This window comes from Phalaenopsis equestris, unplaced genomic scaffold (genome assembly GCF_001263595.1).
Source record: "Phalaenopsis equestris unplaced genomic scaffold, ASM126359v1 Scaffold000277, whole genome shotgun sequence".
In the NCBI taxonomy this organism is placed as follows: Eukaryota; Viridiplantae; Streptophyta; class Magnoliopsida; order Asparagales; family Orchidaceae; genus Phalaenopsis; species Phalaenopsis equestris.
In genome coordinates this window covers 183,869-203,310 of record NW_018164719.1, presented here as the reverse complement: position 1 = coordinate 203,310, position 19,442 = coordinate 183,869, and the positions used below count along the sequence as shown (strand labels likewise).

The following is a 19,442-nucleotide window of genomic DNA, read 5'->3' as shown; positions in this document are numbered from 1 at the left end:
TGACTACCATTTAATTCGAGACCAAATACAAGTTGGCTTCCTTCAAATCCACTACATTAATACACAAGATCAGTCTGCTGATATCTATACTAAACCTTCGCAGAAATAGAGGTTCAAGTTCCTGCAATCCAAGCTTCAGGTTTGCTCCAAAACCTATCAGCTTGAAGAGGGATAACAACATATGCGGGACAAGCTATTGTAAGGTGGATCTGAGTTACAAGATAATGGCAATGTAGGTAATTTCACTTCTCTAGAAGTTTCATTGTTCCTGTATATATCAATTTATTGTACTCGAGTAAAGTGGCGGTGCAGAGAAGGAATTCCCCCAGGTATTTATCTTTGGCTTGCTCTCTGTATTTTCCATTTTCAGTCTTACTTCTCTATCAAGTCTTCAGGAGCCACATAATATGACTAAACTAATCAAATATCTTAACAAGATAAATCCAGAATAAACATTTCAAATTTTCATCTTTCATTATTTCTACAAAACATTACAATAAAAATGGAAACCACAGTAAACAAAAATTCAATTATTAGACAGAACAGCACAATCTGAGCCATTCTTGCTTCAAATTTGTCAAATTTTTAAACATGAATATGAAACAATATGAAAAGCATTCAAATGCTCAAGTTAATAAACAATGATACTTTATTCAATGTAGAAAAGATACAAATCTGTTTAAGAGATTAAGACCAAAAACTGTTTCCTCACAGTTTATTTTCACAGAGATATTTAATGGCTCATAACATTTACCTTCAATCACTGCTATACTTGTAAGACATGGTTTTGAAATCCTAGATATTTCACTACTAAAACGTAAATGTAAACCAGAAGCATCATCGTCGCTGAACGAAGCGGGCATGTCGATGGAGACGAGGAAGACGTTAGCATGGCTGAGTACTTTTGATGCCAGGCTTCGAGAGACTACAAGAATCTTGTCTGTACTAAATGAACTATGCTTCTGCTCCTCATGCTTCAGATCTCCAATATGGCTTTCAAACAAGCAGCTGTTGCCAATTGATGTTGTTATCATAATGACAGAAAGTTACAAGAAAAAATCAAAACTGATGAGAATCTTGCATAATAGATAAACGTAAAATTTTTTAAATTTGGGACAAACCTTTTAGCACATTCAAACATTCCCTTTAACTCTGATTCCTTTTCAAGAAACATGTTAACATTCATAGAAAGGGGCTTTATGAAATAACCAATGTCTGGCCATAGTTTCACAGCATATCTTCTCCCATTGCAAAGCACAGCTAATTTGAGAGGTAAAAGATGATGATGAAATTGAACTTGAAGATTTCTTTTTACAGTCTGACCAGGATTCAGTTCTATAATCTCTTCTATAGGAATTATAGTTGAACCATCATCAGCGGTCAATGAGCTGCAATTTAACATTGACTAGTTTAATATCACGTATAGAAAATAGATAAGAGCAGGCTCCAGAAAAATCAATTAAAAAAGAGTTGGATGATTTGCATACATACCACTCAATACCTAAGTATTCACATGTTTAACATCTAAACTTCAGCTTTTACATACATACCACCTTACTTATACATGAAAAGGTGTATTTCAATTTTTAGGAGTTAAAAAGATAGTATTTTTTTATGTGGTGTGAAAGATTTAGGTGATTTAAATGTAAAAAGAGAATTGTCAAAATAATTTTCCAACACTTTGTAGAAGGTTATTTTAGTCCCGGAGTCTATAAAAATGTCAATTTGGTCTCCAAATTCTTTTAATATGGGCGGAAATAATCCCAGAAAAACTATTTTCGCCCCAATTTAATAAACCTAGGGACTAATTTGACATTTTTATAAACTCTAGGACCAGAACGGCACATGTAAAAAATCGGGGAGCTATATTAACACTTTACTCGATGTAAAAAGTAAATTTTAAGTAGTAGATATGTAAATACAAAGGAATTGGGTGGTTATGTATGTAAATGCCCCAAAAAAGTTGAATAATAATATTGGGCAGGAATACCTTTCAGGTTTCTCCAGCGCTTGCACGGAAGCTTCAGAACTTCTATTTGGCTCACCATCTTCCATGGTTATGCCAGTTAACAATTCATTTGAGCAGTTTGAAAACAATAGTTCAATGCATACTAGAGAAGGGGAAAGTTCTGAAGCTTCAGATAAAAATGAATACTCCACCCTCAAGCCATTCCCATTCGCCGAATCTAGAAGCGTGTGAAGTTTACGAGAAATAGCAAAACAAAGATCATTAACAGAAATTCTAGTAGAGGACGATTTACTCGGTTTTGTTTCGGATGGTAAGCCTGGATGATCATCAAGCCATGATTCAAATGCTGTCCTTGACATCAAATCGACTAGATCTGAAGAGATGGATTTTGACAAATTTTTCGCTGCGGTTCGACTTGTTTGATCATTAACAACATGAGACTCAGAGGGATGAAAATGTGGATTTTCATTCTTATCTTCATCATTATTTGGATCATGCGAAGCACTTGCTGACTCATTTCCATCACTCTCTATTGAACTCGTAGCAGATGGCTCGGAAACATTATATGATCCATTTTCATCGGTAGAAGACTCGGAATCAAATGAAGCTCTGCTCACATCCTCATCAGCTATTCCATTCGACAAATTCTCATGCAGACTGTGAGGCTTAGGAAGAGGCTCGTATCCAGGAGCAGCATGAAGTACTACATGTGAAAGCGAACCAGGAAGGTAAAATCGAAAATCATGATCAGGCAATCGAGAGGAATGTTTATTTCCCCGAAAAATGTTTTCCAAAAGTTCGCCGGCATTGTTCCCATTTTGCCACTTAGGGTTTAGGTCTTCAGCCTCACATGGAGATATAAGGTTTTCAGCCATGCGGGCACGATCACGAATGTCATAATCTACATCATATTTTGCGAGTTGCAAAATATAACTTAAGATTTTCTCAAACATCAATCTATCCTCCTTTTGGGCGCTTAGTATAACCTAGAATTAAAGGAAAAGGTGAAGCCATAAATGGTTTCGTAAAATATAAAAGCATTCTTTTTCAAAATTCTACAGAAATCAAATCAGATTCATTGTCAAGAAGTTCGTTTTGACTCTAAGCATGCAAAGATGGGTAGTTGTTTGGTCCCTCAAATAGTCTTGTGAAATTTTCATACATATTTTCGAATGCTTGACTTAGGCTAACTGGACTCAAATAAAGGTAATCTTGGTATCGTTACTCTTCTCTCATTAGGGTGCTTACTCAAGCTACAAATTCAGTAAAAATAGAGTTTAGATAATCATGGGGTCAATTCTAAAAGGTTTTTATTATACATACATATTTTGAGATTTGAAAATTTTTGTCAAAATCGATAATTGACCAGATGAAGTTTCTATTAACATATCAAAACTACTCAGGGCCAATTACATACAAAGCAACCAAACATTGTTATATACAAATCTAGCAACCTCTTTCATCAAATTTTCAAATTCTCACTCAAACATCAAAATTAATGATAAAATCCCACCAATGTTTTTCATTTTTATCAAATTCTCAATGGTTTCGTTATGGCAGCGTACATAAATCGGTTAGGTAGTTCAAAAATATCGTCTGAGTACTAGATTTTGTAAATAGCAATGTTTTGGGTGCTATGTATGTAATTATCCCTACTAATAATCATGACGATGTATATTTACTTCTACCTTTCCATCATATATCATCCATTGGAGTACTAGAAATAGCAAAAGAATAACGCTAACAAGAGCAAGTCGGAAGTACTTTAACCGCAGTGTTGAGAATCTGATGTTTAGTTTCAAGCATTTCGGAGTTGAAGGACCATGCCAGAAACTTCATTACAGTGGGAATTATACTAGGTATGATTTTCCCAATAGAGCAGTACTCTCCCACAATCCAGATAATTAATGCACGTGCAGCTGGTTCCTTCACCACATCCAGCTTGCGAGCTAATCTTGCAATAATCTTCAAAGTGAAAAAAAATGTTTTCAATTAAAATAAGGTTCAAAAAATTAGGGAAATTTACATACAAAACCCACAAGTCTTATGTATTTACATATCTAACGCCCAAAGTTTGGCTTTTACACTTTAACGTGTTGGTGTCATAATCCTATACATGAAATGGTGTATTTTATTTTTTTAAAAAAATAGTGGTGGTAGTATTTTTGATGTAATGTTAAAGACTTGAGTGGTATGCATGTAAATATGAGAGTTTAGGTGATACATACGTAAATAATAAGAATTTTGTCGTATGTATGTAAATGGCCCTTTATAACCAGAAATATAAAAATTAAAAATCAACACAAAAATAAGACACTCGGGCAGCAAAAGCACTACTTAGCATAGTTCTAGTAGAAGCAAATCAGGAAAATGCCAAAAACTGCGTGATTCGTAAGTAAAAAGAAATCGAAATCATAGGATTAAGATAAATAAACTACTTTTTATGCATATAAATCACACAGCAAGGAATTTTAGATTTTCAAAGTGTCATGAAGATAAAATAAGGCAATTAGTAGACCAGAACCATGTCTAATTAAGTTCATATTTCGGGCACATAATACATCCCACTCTTCTTTGGACTTGTTGAATTCTTCAAATAGTTCAATAATTAAGCCCGCAAAAGAAAAAAATAAGGCAAATTTCATATAAGTACATACTAAGCAAGAATCATAAAGAAATTTGATGAGACCTTAATGAAAGAAATAAAATGGCATTATAATGAATGCACATCTTATGGGCAATGACCCGAATGATTGAGAAATAGATTGCAGTTATAAAGTATACATATTTCTACATTTTAAAAAAACATAGTTTCTCTTATAACTTTCCATTAATATCTTTCAATTTTTTAATAGGCCTTTTGTAATAAGAGAGAAGAGAAAAGCACTTATTATAAAATATTTACTTTATCTCAATCGGGAAGTAAAGTTGAGCAAATAGGAAATGAATACAAAGGAAAGCATTTCATTTCTCTCCATATTTTAACTACAAGTGGAGAGAAAAAAAATTGAACAAAGAAATTATCACAATACCTAAACTAACCACATGTTTATCAAGTAATAGAATTAAATTACCCCATTCCAAAAAAAAAATCATATATTTCAATAGCATATCTACGTTTATAATGGCCTGTTTACTTCATTTCATTTCCCAATGATGGTTGATGTGGAACCAAATTGAAATGAAATGCTCCATATGACATGGAATAAATTTACTTCTGCGAGTCATAACAAGGGATATCAAATCTACATATTAGCATAACTATTTCAGCAAATCCATACATAAACTAAAGCACGAGTAGAGCTTAAGAAGACTACCTTTTCATGCTTTGCTGGATTGTGTTTTATTATTGACTTAATGGACATGATTGCTTGCACCAAAATACAAGCTTCCCCATCCTTCTGGGATACATTACTAGTTGATGATTCTGTCGACGGATACAGCGTTCAGCCAGGTCCGATAAAAAAACAAAATGACGTAACGTATATATAATCACGTGTTAAACTAACCTTGTGAAGCAAGACCTAACAGCCCCTCCAAGGAGGCATCAACCACAGAAGGTATCCTTTGAGCACATATACCAATTGCAGCAACTGTGTCAGCAACAAACTTCCTATCTGGATCTTTAATGTAATCCTAGCAGTGCAACGAAGAAAATAAACATCAGATTGTCATGCACCATACCACAATAAACAACTTATAAAGGGCCTTAACTTTTCCCTGTTCAACATGAATTGAATATGCCCTCAAATTCTTGAAAAAAGTTAGAATTTATACACCCAAAAAGGAACAGATATATACAAGATATTTAACATGAGTTAGCATCCACCATTTTTTCTTCCTAATCCATCCAAACCAATTCTATCCAGAAATCGTATTAGTTAACATCCAAGAAAGTAATATGAAGAAACATGAAAAAAATATCAAATTTTCTTCATATGGAAACGATACAACTATTTCCTGGATAGAATTTTCCCTGCCAATCTTTTTCAAAGTCCAGAGAAAGAAAATAAATTAAAGATGCTGAAAAATGGAAAAATGAATATGAGCTTTCTCATAGCTAAACTACAACTATTATTTAGCATTGGTTATCTATAGATTCAGTTCAACCATCTGTTTACTTTCTGTCCTTCCTCACACGTATGCAGCAAGCGCAATTAATTTGGCTTGCAAATTATAACCTGATGCAGAGGTCTGGATATAGAGCATATATTTTCTTTCCCGAAGAAGATTCACTATTCCAAAATGTTATCATGCTTTTGATTAATATAATTTAGGGGTGTTTCATTAGCTACCATACAATTATTATATATTTACATATCTCCACCTAAACTTTCATATTTACATGCATAACATTTTGTTGCTTTAAATCTTAACTTTTAAAAAGTGGTAATAGTGCTATTTTTGTTGTGATATTAAAGATTTAATTGCAATGTGTATGAAAATAAAAGTTTAGGTGTGAGATATGTAAATAAATAAGAATGGCATGCTATTTATGTAAGTGCCCCTTGATTTAATTTATCACAGGGTCTAAGCACCTCATTGAATAAAAGATATCATGACTAGCAAAACTGGCAGCCACTCGTTACCTGGAATTCTTCCAAAATGAATTGAATCGAAGCATCCGTCGCAATGGCGGAGAGTATTTCAAGCTTAAGAGCTCTAATCTGGTAAATATCAGAGCTATGTACAAAAAAATCTTCGTAATAAGGTGCAAAGAGTGAAGGGAGTACTTTGGAGAAAACCTGTATGTTACAAAGCACCTAAGTAGCAAAAAGCAACCATCAGTTCAAATATCAATGGTGTTAGGTATAAAAAAAACCCATTAGTAATGAATTTAAAAAAGGAAATCAAACTAGAAAAGATAATAATACCTTTCATATATACAAAGGTTAATGATGGCTGTATATCATCAAAAATATTATTTTTCAAAAAGTAAATGACAAGAAAAAGCAAGCAAAAGAAAGCATTGCTTCTGGAACCAGCTAATTTTTCCAAATTCAGCCAAAATTGTTACTAGAGCTCCAGCATGGTTTCAAACTATCAAATTATCCTACCTTCCAGGATGTTGCTTTTTATCATAATCATAGCCCAATATCAACTGCCTGGATCAACATTATGAATTCGCCTCCAAGCATTCCTATTAAAAGCAACATTTTTCATTTTCGGCATGAAATGTTAATTAAATTCTGTGTAATTTTTTCCAAAACTCCTAACAAGTTTACCTCTAACCTCCAACTTTTCCTTCTAATCTTTAAATAATAATATAGAAGCTTACCTTGTTGATGCATGACTTATGCTCAGCCATATACGTCTGCATCACATAAGCTTATTTTTCATTATCCATTGCCCCTTCAATATAATTATTCCTCAATCTATTTTCTAAATAGCCATTTTAACATTCTTATTTTTTCTAAACTCAACTTGATTATCATAACTTCTTTTGTTTCCCAACACTCAAATCACTTATATAAATATAGCCGAATTTAGAGTTTAATGGGTATAGGCATTTTAAAACATTTAGCATTAAGTCTCCATGACATTACCTTTTTACATCATTCGCTTTTGTGATGAAAAATGTCTTAGGACCAAGGATATTCTAGTGTACAACAAGGAAAAGATATACAAAATATATCAAAATCAAATTCACATTCCAACAACTTTAACTTAATAAAAAAGGCCATACCTTTAATGAAAATGAGAGATCATCTACGATTTGCAGAAAAATATAATTTAAAATCATCTATATGAATTCACATCGCAAAAAAAAAAAAATCCAACTCTAGGAAATTTCACTCTCTAGGAAATTTCACTAAATAGAAAAAATCTAACTATTCACAAAATTATGTAGATAAGAATAATAACAAAAAAATCACCAAGAAGAAGATCTAGCCCTCATGCAAAAATTTGTTAGTCAGTACTTATGCTGCACTCAAAAAATTCTTATCCAAGTAGCATACAAGTTTAAAAGGAATTCGATATTTCATTGAACAATTAAATGATTTTCTTAAGCAAATCTAACAATAATTATCGTAACACTCACAAAGTATTACATCAGTAGTCACAAGAATGTTTGTTTTGTCAATGCACAATATAAATTTGATATCCACTAGCAATGGGGACACAATCTCATTATTTATGCTAGATTCTAGAATAAGATTTGCAGAACTCCTTAGTTAAGTATTCCATATGAATTTACAATGAGGTAGACATAGAAAACTTCAAGGCATTGATAGCTCATTGATGAAATGAAGTCCAATTTGATGCATTATGTTTTATATATGCATTCAGCCTGACACACTTTATGATTTATATGTCCCCACCTTTCTAACATCTATTTTATTAAGGACTGCTATAAGAAATCTTTAAAATTTAGATTCATTCCCACCAATTATTTTAGGCATGAAGATTGATTTAAGCGGATAAGCTGATCTATATTAGATTGTTGTTTCCATCTCAAATCTGACATGATCAATTAAATTTTATGCATTGTACAAACAATCTAATCCAAGTAGCTTTAAGTAGACATTGTGATAATTGAGTAATCGGATTTTGTAACTCCATATATAACTGCAAGTGAATCAAATATTCGATAAGCTACTCATAGCATGGCTTGATTAGAGCTCCTTTATCATGTGATAACTAAGCTCAATTAAGGCTCATTATAAAGCTAAATTAAAGATTAATGCTAAAAAAAGCATCCACCGAAGAAACAACATGACAAGCTTGCCTTCATAAAATAGAACTCATTTACATTTGCTAAGCTTAATAAGATAGGCATATAAAGGATTTTGTATTTGACTATAGAAGTCACTCGTTTAAAGCTCGTTAATCACAAAATGAAAGATCTCTAAACATGCTCGACCAAAACAGAACAAATTTAGATAAATAATCTCATGCTCTAACAACCTTTTGTTGGCTTGACTTGCTTGTAGCCTCGATGCTAGAATAGGCGGTAGTATGCCAAGTCATCTGTACTTATAACAAGTTAACCACTAGGCAGTATATTTCAATAGTTGACTAAGCCATCTATTGCCCCAATAATTGAGTTCAATAAATTCCTTGACTGGCGTAATTTCAATTTTGTCAATATTCGACTAAAACAGTTTTGACAAGTGGAGATAGAATAGCTCTAGTTCACTAGTCACACAAATAAAAATCTTTTAAGTTTTGGCAAGCACAAAACTTATTTATATTTTTTTTACAACGAAAGCCAGCTATTAATTGCCGATTCAAAAACTTATCACTTGCACATCCTTATGCAAAATCTATAAGAGGGAAAAAAATCAAGTTATGGGAGTGTTCAACAAATGATGGCAAGGAGCATGCCACGAGCAAAGATCTTCACCATTTCTTTCTTCATAAACCAACTTATAAAGAAAAGGGCAAACCATTGAGGAAAGACTGCTACCAAATATTTTGAAAACCGGGCCAAAAATTAAACTAGAATGCTACCCAACATTTTGAAGATCATACCTAACATTAAATTAAGAAAATAGTTCTAATTTCAAATCTTCAAGATTATGTTAACCATGAAGAATCAACCTTATGAACCATACTATGAAGCTATGGAGTACAATAATCGTAAATAAATAAATTAAAATCATTATACTTTCAAAATATCAATTTGGTTAATGCCAGAAAGAGTATTTATTAAAATAACTTGTGTCAAGATAACTAATTAAAAAATAAAGTAGTAAAAAAAGAAAATTCCTATAATTATTATTGATTACATGTGATCAAGTACAACAAGAATTGATTCGATGTATTATAAAAAGTATGTCAATAGTAAAATAAAATGATTAAAGATGACAATGATGGAGCGCAAATTGGCATAAAAGTTGTCATGTTACTATAAAACTTTCAATTGTAGAAGAAAATGATTAAAATGAAATCAGTATCTTTTTTTGTATTGGTTATGGCTTATAAAGAATATTTAGAACGAATTATCTTGGTGCATGCTTTTGCAAATGGGGCAGCTCTATTTGCTTAGATTTTGTTAAAACGCATGAAAAGCTAGAATAATGAGAAAATGTTTGAATGATAAAGAGCTTAGAATTAATTGAACTGAGATTGAGTGTGATATGTAATTTTAATATTTTTAAATTGGCAATTAAAAAGCAAAATTATTGATGTGTGCTAGAAAATTCGCGACGGCAGAGTAAAGGATTATCCTCTTCACATACTATGGAAATCCAACACACACTTAGAAAGAATTAAGCGATCAGTCGCGACACCAGAAATTTTTTATGTGAAAAACCCTGAAAAAGTGAAAAAATCATGGGGCCTTGACAAGTTGAAATGATCTGCTATGTAATTTTGCGCACATGAGTCCATCTTCTCCTTAATTAAAGATAGCTCTAATTTTGCGCCATGCCTCGAGATTTCTTCTAAATGTTAGAAATTTGTTGAAGACATATCAATTATTAACAGATAAAATTATATCTAAATATGATAGATTAAAATTCTATTTTTATTATGTATAATAAGAAGAATATAAATAATAGATGAAATTTACAACAGTTGTACGTCGATAATAGTCATAGTCTAGCTGTAATAATTATAGTTCTCGGTGAAAGTATGCTGCAAGAGCCATAGTCCGTTGTTATGGAGGCAGTAGTCTGTAATAAATGTTGTAGATGGTTCATCGTTGTCATAGCATCAACTTGTTTTATAGGCTATAATTCCATGATAGTAGTTGGTCATGTAATATACAAATGGTTGTATCAAAAGCGTCGGTTGGTCGCTAAGGCCGTAGTAGAAAACCGCAAGAGTTGTAAGCCATGTAAGTTGGAGTTGGACGTAGGTTGTAGTTGGTCACATGAGCTTTAGTGGTGAGTTGCGACGACGTTCATAGTTCATAGTGGCCGAAGTTAGCGATTGCACAAGCTATGAACCACATAGGCCATAGTGGCAAGCTATGAAGATGTTCATAGGTCGTAGGGGTCAAAGTCGGGAGATGCACGAGCTATGAATCACATAGATCGTACTTGGTCACATACGTTGCAGTGGCGAGTTGGGACGACGGTCATAGGCCTCTAGGACCGGAGTTAAGAATTGCACGAGCTATGAACCACGTATGTCGTAGTTGGTCACGTAAGTTGTAGTGGCGTGTCGTGACGACGTCAGTAGGTCGGAGTTGGAAATTGTACGAGCTATGTATCACGTAAGTCGTAATTGGTCATGCAGGTCGTAGTGGAGAGCTGTGACGACGTCCGTAAGCCATGGCGTCGAAATCTGGAGCTGCATGAACTATGAACCACATGTTGTGGTTGGTGATTATAGGTACACCACCTCGTCCCACTGGCGAGAAGTGGTTACACAGTTTATTGGGTTACAATGTTTCTACGTAAAAGAAATTGTTGTTCCGTAGTAGGGAGCGGACAGCAACAGTGGCCCAAGGTGGCAATGACCGGAGACGGCGGTGAAGGTCGAAGGCAGTGACGACTGAAAGAGGCAGCAATGAATGTGGCTCGAGGGTGTGGTGACTGAAGTTGGTCGGAGGCGGCGGTGACGACGACCACCTAAGATGGTGGCGGCAGAGGCAGTGGAGATCAGAAGGCGGCGACGGCCTGAGAAAAAGACGGTCGTAAGGCGGTGACAGCGACGGCCTGAAACGAAGAAGGTTGTAAGAAGGCGGCGGCGGCGACTGGAGAGTAGCAGCAGCCGGAACGTGGCGACGGGGGCCTGAGACTACAGCGATGGCCAGAAGGCAACGATAATCGAAAGTCAAAGACGATCAAAAGAAGATAGCGGCCAGAAGATGGTGACGTCGGTGGCCAAAGGGTGACAACAGTGGCCAGAGGGCAGCAAAGGTGGCAACGGCCGAAAGGCGACGACAGCCTGAAACGACGGCGGCAGGTGGAAGGCAGTGGCAGTCAGAAGGCGGCAACGGGCAGAGGGAGGCAGTAGCAAGAACGTGACAATGGTGGCCTGGCGGCCGAAAGGCGACGATGGCTTGAGACGGCAAAGTAGGAGGCTAGGCTACAGCTCCCTCTTATGCATGCTTTGCTCTCTCTCTGGCTCTAGGTCTCGATCCCCTTTCATGAGGGGTTTGGAGCTCTATTTATAGAGTCTAAATTGCAAATATGAAGGGAGGAACCCAAAGCACTTTTGATCGAACGACCCAAAAAAATCCCCTTGATTGGACAGCGTTTGATGGACATTTGACTGTCTTAATGATATTAGAATCGAGAGATATTAAAATGCTAAAAGAGGTTACTTGTATTGAGAAACAATAAATTAGTATTCACTCGATGAATATCGCATAACTTTTATGACTTCCTATCCACCAATATTAAAATGTTCTTAACCTTTATCATTAGAAATCAAAACCAAAAAGGTAGTTTTAAGGTTTTAATCTTTACCTATTTAGAATTTAAATGATAATGGTAGCAATTATGACTCAAATTCTCAAAAGAAAATTCAAATATAACTTTCAAATATTCTTCCATGCCACTAGAACTTAGGCTAAAAGAGGTTACTTGTTGTATACTGAAATGAAGCAAGTGTCAAACTGTGGCTATGTGATTTGGAGGTCACCATAATGGGCTCCAAACAGCTAAATCAAGCAAAATTTGTTGAAGAGATGTTAAGATAACAAATGTTAGCAATGTGAGGGAATACCACATATTTCGAGTCAGGAAATGATCTTAGGAGAAAAAGAATTGGCTTTACAATCCTGTCAACTTTGTCCTTTGGTGCCATAATCCAATGAACACCACAAACAGCAAGCACAACTGCACTATTTTGACTCCACAAGAGAGGCAGTGTACATTGCAATAAAATCCTCACATCATCATTTTCCACGGATGCTGGAACCACATCCTTCTGCTGATTTTGATCTTCGACAGCATTTCCATTTGTACGTTCACATTGCAATAAATATTCTTCCCATCCTTCTATGTAATTTTTTAACATCAATGAGCTTCCATTGAAGTTATAAGGAACATCTTCAACAGAACTGCTATGATTCTCAAATTTACGAGATAGACCATTAGAATCCCAATTAGAATGGAAACTTTCTGTAGCGTTTGAAGCGAACATGACAGACTCTCTTACAAGTCCATGCCTGGCTATCAAATAACGTAAAAGAATCTCAATCAGTGTAATCTGCCCCCACTCTTCGATATCTGGAACTGCTTCACACAACCTTCTAAAGTGTTTGCCAATGAGTGAAAGATTTTTAAGGCAGACTGTTTTGAAGGCAACTGCAGAAGCTCCAACTACTACGAGTGAATGGTCACTTAGAAAGATATTGACCAGCTGCATAAATATGTTGAAGTGTAAAAAATAAGTTAGTGTTGATTCTTCAAGTGAATTAAAGAGCATTTCTAAGCTTAATAAAGAGAAAATGAAAGGAAACCTCTTCAAGTTCAGTATTTTCCTCTGGAAGCAAGTCGAGTAACTTAGAAAGAGCATTGGCAGCACATTTTCTTACATAGGCAGATGGATCTCTTGCACACTTCCTGATGGCTGCTAAAACAAGAGGAGAAACTATATGTAGATGTATTCCAGCCATGGAGCGTAGCGCCCATGCTCGAACTAAAGGATTTAGATCCGACAAGTCTTTCTGAAAGCAGTTAATTGATAGCAAAGCTTCGTTCGGGCGCCTGGTCATCAGATTAGGGGCAAACAAAAAAGAATACCATGTTACCAGCCTTTGACAAAGCTAATGAATCCACCATTTATGGAAAACCAGAAGAAAAATAGCGGGTGAATGGAAAGTAAACTGGTTGGTAAAAAACTTGCATGGAAAATTACAATTTATCATACGAAACATCACTGAACAAAAGTATCAGCATGTAGGAATCGTACTTTTCAGCATAGTGGAGAAGATAAAGATAAGCTAGCTTCTTCACTTCCAGCGACTGAGACGCCACATTCTTCACTACCTGTAACGCCGCTGAAAGAGCCGGTGAGTCCCGCCCAAATTCAAGAGAGATGAAGAATGAAGGGCGATGGAGCAAACCTGGGGGAAGAATTTGCAGACATCAACACCCTGTGCGATGAGGGCAAGGAGGCGCTTGAGAGCCTCGCACTTCTCGGAGTCGAAGCGGCTGTCGAGAAGAGGAGCAATGTTGACGTCATCGGGATCGTCGTAGAGATGGGCATCAGTGCCGATCCGGTAGACAAGAGTGGAGGCCCGGCTGAGACTGTCAGCCGTCGCCGCCCCGAATTGGGGAAACATTTCTCAGATCGCTGCCTTCGATCCGATTTGATGCGCAGGGGAGGCCAGACTCAAAATGTTTTATTTTTTTTAAGACCTTGCGCCCAATTCGGATGTGTTAACATATCAAATCACCCAAATTTCAATTTTTAAGCATGAATTTCAAACTGAGCGGCGACCAAATGATATAAAAAATAGTCTCATTCTGAGTGAAATCAAGCCCACTTCAAATTATTAAATTATATTTAGAAAATTTTTGCACATATTTTAAAGGTCAAATTGATGTCCAATCTAACAAGTTACAATTAGATCGAACGTCTTGACAAGACAAATCCAACGATACCAAGATTGTTCAATTCATACATCGTTCGGGCACTTAAATGCCCATCAAACATCGTTTGATTGAAGAAATCTCTCCGGACTATTTAATCAAAGTGGTTCATATTTTTGCATTAATTATACACAAATTACTATAAATAAAGTGTTTGAGCCTTGAGAGAGAACATGAAGCTTTCGGAATCGTCAACCACTGTAGACTGTTGTCGATCATTGTCGACTTTCGTTAACATCTGTCAACCGACGTTGATCGTCAATCGTTAACAATCATCAACCACTGTCAAGCACTATTCTCATCGTTAACCACCACTGATTATTGTCGCACACTGCTAACCACTGTCAATTACCATAAATCGTCGTCGATCACCACCAATCAGACGCCGACGCTATAAGTTGAAAAATAGGTTCACCCTTTTTTCGTTTGTAGGATAAAAAATCTTTGTAATCATCAACTAATAGTGAATTTTTACAACTGGGTCAAACCCTGTGTTTTTTCTCTTCACAGGTTTTTAACGTAAAATTTTCTGGTGTAATTACTGTTTTTTTTTTCTTTCACACGTGTGTGTTGAACTCTTATGCAACGCTAAGATGATAATCCATCACTCTACCGCCGTAAATTTTCTGGCAGACATCAATATTGATTTAATGTATTTAAAGTAAATTGGAAGAGGGTGTTGTCTTCTATGATGAGGTTATGGGTTTGAATTGTACATGTTCCTTGTATTTCACGAAAAAAATATATATTAATTTATCTAAGTATGTCAAAAAATTATTTTATTACATATTGACAGTTAAAATTTCTTATTTATTTACATAATTTTAAAAAATAAAGTAAAATAAAAAATATTTTCTCATTTATTTTTGTCATTTAATACGATTGAATATGCTCATGATTGCTAGACTTAGTAAAAAGGATCATAGCAATATCTCATTGATCCAATTAATAGTGAGAACATATCACACCTTCCATATTTAGTCTTCATCTTCTATGATTTTAATATTTTGAATAATGTGGATCATATTAAATATGTGACGAGATTTGTGAATAGAATAAGTTCAAATATTTAGTAAATTATTTTTTTTATTAATTCAACATTTAATAATATAGTAAATACTCTTAAATATCCATAATCATTTGTGCTTGATAACAAGGACAAAAATGGTGTTGATCATATCCTACATTATTTTAGGTTCAATTTAATGGTGTTGATCATATCAATGAAATTGTACACATAAAAAACTATGTGAAAGTGTTTGGTGCTTCTCAAAGGCATATATGCGCGAGCGAATATAAAGAGATATATACCCAAGAGTTAATTCTTATAATTATTGTGGCCAACAATCAAAATAAGAGTAGTCAATTACCTCTAAACTATTAATCCCATTGTATATTGTAGGAGCCTAGTCTGTCCTTTATAAATCACGTTTCAAGAGTTAGAGTTGGGTGAAGGAGAGAAGAAAGAGAGAGTAGAATAACTCTAGGATCTTTATTAGGAGAATCGAGGAAAAATATATCTTTATTCGTATTTTTGCTCCGTACATATAAAAAAAGTGTTTTGTACAATGACAGAATGGAGGAAATGGTTATGAAAATAGTTCTTACTGTTAGTAAGGCTCAAATTGATTGTATAGATTTTACGTCATATTTATATTGCAATTTGAATTTCAACATTGACGGTAATTGGCTGATCGACTGACTTGAAGTCAACTGACTGAGTCGACCACTCGAGCGGTATTTGTGCCCTCCGGAGTACGTGTTAGTCCGTCAAGGTGTTTGATCGTATGGCGATCTTCCTCAATGTCTTTTGGCACAGTCGATCGGAGAGGTTGGTTGTGAGATGGTCGTTTGGTCCGGATGCAGGGTTGGTCGGCCGAATGTGATCGACCCGTTTTTCTCACAGCAAGTCGTGACTCATTTTCCATTCGGCTCGAGTCTTACAGGGCTCGTGTCACGCCTATCTGGTTGGTTCATCGCCTTAGCCAGATCTCTCAATCTTGAAAGATCTTAAGTAGATCTTGTTGCAACCCATGTTGGGTATTAGATGAGTCGGGATGATTCACGCCTCACTTTCGACAAGTCTTCCGACTATCAGGCGAGGAACCATCTCTGGAGCTTGTATCCAACTTGGGTTTGTAGATGCGGCTTCCTGTTATGCCTTGAACCGTCAGTTGATTTCTTACCTTAAAAGTAGACATTTTCATCTTGGTTTTTTATTTTCTTTGAAATTCATGTTAGTATTTTTGGTATTTACATATATAATCATGTAACCCTTGGTACCTCGAAAGAATCATCCATTTTTCTGCATCTCATTAGGAATATATGTCTATACTATTCTTTTATCTTCTTAATATCATGGTTATGAATGTTATGTCTAATCTTACACAAACTTGAGTATACATCAAGCTATTGAGAGCTGAAATAATGGAATAATAATTTACAACTAAGGGTCCGTTTGGGGCAGCTTGTGTGTTTCAGGATAAGTTGCTTATCTTAAAACGCAGCACGCAGGCCGACCGCAGGGGGGACCCGCTGCCTACGTTTAGTGTAAAAACTCAAACACAGTTTCTAATAAACTGGTGAAACGCGAGAACCAAACAGTACAACAGAGTTTTGAAAACGCCGTCCACACTTATAAGCTGCCCCAAACGGACTCTAAGTTAAGAATCTTGTTCAAAATTATCTACAAATGATTTTAAAATAGTTATACATTTTCATATGTGTTTAATACATAAACAACCAACAAACTCTTATATTCATCTCAAAATAAATCCTACAAATTTTAAAAATATAGAAATTCACCTCATTCACATTTAATGACTTTATTTTAAAACAAGTGCAATGTCAATTTTAATTGCTTATTTACATATTCTACTCATTTAAAAAGAAAGTTTAACAATTTGAGGATACATTATTATCACTTCAAGTCAAACAATCATCAAATAAAATTTTCAATTTACCAACCCCCATCATCCTTAATTATTTTTTCTCTCCTCTAACAGACTACCAACGGTCAACTCCCTATGCCAATCACAATTCACAACCCAACCTTCAACCCTTCATATAGTATACCTAGTCCCATCCATCCTACCAGCCTTCTCCATGGAGAAATTCTCCACCAAACGCCGCCGCATCACCGCCGCCGCGGCAGCAGCCTTCTTCATCCGCCACTACCCCTACTTCATCTACATCCTCTTCATTCCCTTCCTCTTCTCTATCAAGTTCCTCCACCTCCGCTCCCCTCCGTCTCCCCCACCCATGAACCCCTGCTCCAACCGCTACATCTACATCCACAACCTCCCCTCTCGCTTCAACACCGACCTCCTCCACAACTGCCGCTCTCTAAGCCAATGGACGGACATGTGCCTCCTCCTCTCCAACTCCGGTCTCGGCCCTCCACTCCCTCCCTCCTCCATCCTCCCCTGTTCCACCTGCTACTCCACCAACCAATTCTCCCTCGAACTCATCTTCCACAATCGCATCAACCGCTATCCCTGCCTCACCACCAACTCATCCCAAGCCACCGCCATTTTCGTCCCGTTCTACGCCGGCCTCGATATCTCCCGCCACCTCTGGTCCGGCTCAACCGCCGGCAACATCTCGGTTCGAGATTCCTCCCTTCACGACCTGACACGATGGCTCACTTCTCAGCCTGAATGGGCCGTCATGGGAGGCAGAGATCATTTCTTCGTCGCCGGTAGAATTACATGGGATTTCCGGCGGTTGACGGACGGCGAAAACGAGTGGGGTAGCAAACTGCTGCTTTCGCCGGCCGTGTTGAATATGACGGCGCTTGTGATCGAGTCCAGCCCTTGGCACACCAATGATATGGCGGTGCCGTACCCGACGTACTTTCACCCCAGTACGGTCCGGGATGTAGCTGCGTGGCAGGAAAGGGTTGGCCGGCTGCGCCGCCAGTTGCTCTTCTCTTTCGCCGGCGCCCCGCGGCCGAACAGGACCGACGATATACGTGGCCGGCTCACGGAGGAGTGCAAGGGTTCGGCGAGGTGAATTATTTATAAATGATACTGTTAATTGAAGTGAACAAATATTCTTGTCAGCTCCTGAGGATTAATGTCCTGTGGTCTGATATGCTGCAGGTGCGGCCTGCTGGAGTGCGGGTCGAGCGAGAGGCGGTGCCACTCGCCGGAGAGCGTGATGAAGCTATTTCAGAGCTCAGTATTCTGCCTCCAACCGCAAGGCGATTCCTACACCCGGCGCTCAGCTTTCGACGCCATGGTGGCAGGCTGCATTCCGGTGTTCTTCCACCCGGGCTCAGCTTACGTGCAGTACTACTGGCATTTGCCGAGGAACTACAGCTCCTACTCGGTTTTCATAGCGGAGAAAGAGGTGAGGGAAGGGAAGGTGAAAGTTGAGGATGTTCTGGTGAGGTTTGGGAAGGAGAGGGTGAGGGCTATGAGGGAAGAAGTGGTGAGATTGATTCCGAGATTGGTGTATGGGGATCCTAGAGGGAAGATGGAGAGTGTGAAGGATGCGTTTGATGTGACTGTGGAAGGGGTGATTCAGAGAGTAGAGAGAAGGAGGACTAGGAGGAGACATGAGAATTGGTCTAGTGAAGGTGATGAGGAGGAAAGCTGGCAGTTTTATCTGGGTGGGAAGGAGAAGCATGAGTGGGATTACTTCTTTTCTTCAGCAAGCATGTAAATGAAATTATTCCAAACAAACAGTGTATTCATTTCTGTGTCCGTTGTCTGATTTCTGTATTTCGATAGGTCTCATTTTTATTTTAAGTAATAGAAGGTGACGATTGAACTAGGGCTGTCAAAATGGCTCGTTGTTCGTGAACAGCTCGTGTTCGGCTCGTTAAGAAGCTCGTGTTCGGCTCGTTAATTTTGTTCGATAAGTTAACGAGCCGAACACGAACAAAGATGTGTTCGTTCGTGTTCGGCTCGTTTTGGCTCGAAATAATACTCATCATGTTAATATATATATATATATATATATATATA

General features: G+C 36.8%; 2 protein-coding genes across 3 annotated transcripts; one reads left to right on the top strand and one right to left on the bottom strand.

Annotated features, from left to right (window-relative positions):
* Window positions 1–626: 626 nt before the first annotated feature.
* LOC110024870 (AP3-complex subunit beta-A) lies at window positions 627–14,231 on the bottom strand. Of its 2 annotated transcripts, XM_020725054.1 has the most exons (11): window positions 13,941–14,229; window positions 13,787–13,863; window positions 13,335–13,581; window positions 12,596–13,234; window positions 6,559–6,732; window positions 5,479–5,605; window positions 5,287–5,396; window positions 3,734–3,934; window positions 1,991–2,955; window positions 1,122–1,388; window positions 627–1,008 (listed from the first exon to the last, which is right to left on the bottom strand). In XM_020725054.1, the coding sequence occupies exons 1-11, from the start codon at window positions 14,157–14,159 to the stop codon at window positions 654–656; spliced, it is 3,381 nt and encodes a 1,126-aa protein (XP_020580713.1). In that variant the 5' UTR covers window positions 14,160–14,229; the 3' UTR covers window positions 627–653. The 2 variants fall into 2 exon arrangements, with proteins under 2 accessions (XP_020580713.1, XP_020580714.1); XM_020725055.1 differs by lacking the exon at window positions 3,734–3,934 and having other exon boundaries at window positions 13,941–14,231.
* Window positions 14,232–17,574: 3,343 nt separating this feature from the next.
* Window positions 17,575–19,137, top strand: LOC110024881 (xyloglucan galactosyltransferase KATAMARI1 homolog). Its single transcript, XM_020725067.1, has 2 exons — window positions 17,575–18,479; window positions 18,573–19,137. The coding sequence occupies exons 1-2, from the start codon at window positions 17,575–17,577 to the stop codon at window positions 19,135–19,137; spliced, it is 1,470 nt and encodes a 489-aa protein (XP_020580726.1).
* The last annotated feature ends 305 nt before the right edge of the window (window positions 19,138–19,442 follow it).

What these genes read in the sequence shown, in the direction of transcription:
- LOC110024881 (XM_020725067.1), top strand. Translation starts at nt 17,575, where the DNA reads ATGGAGAAATTCTCCACCAAACGCCGCCGCATCACCGCCGCCGCGGCA. An exon ending in GAGTGCAAGGGTTCGGCGAG is followed by an intron (nt 18,480 to 18,572) that starts GTGAATTATTTA and finishes GATATGCTGCAG; the next exon opens with GTGCGGCCTGCTGGAGTGCG.
- LOC110024870 (XM_020725054.1), bottom strand. Translation starts at nt 14,159, where the DNA reads ATGTTTCCCCAATTCGGGGCGGCGACGGCTGACAGTCTCAGCCGGGCC. An exon ending in TCTGCAAATTCTTCCCCCAG is followed by an intron (nt 13,864 to 13,940) that starts GTTTGCTCCATC and finishes GCGGCGTTACAG; the next exon opens with GTAGTGAAGAATGTGGCGTC. An exon ending in TTCTCAACACTGCGGTTAAA is followed by an intron (nt 2,956 to 3,733) that starts GTACTTCCGACT and finishes CTTTAATTCTAG; the next exon opens with GTTATACTAAGCGCCCAAAA.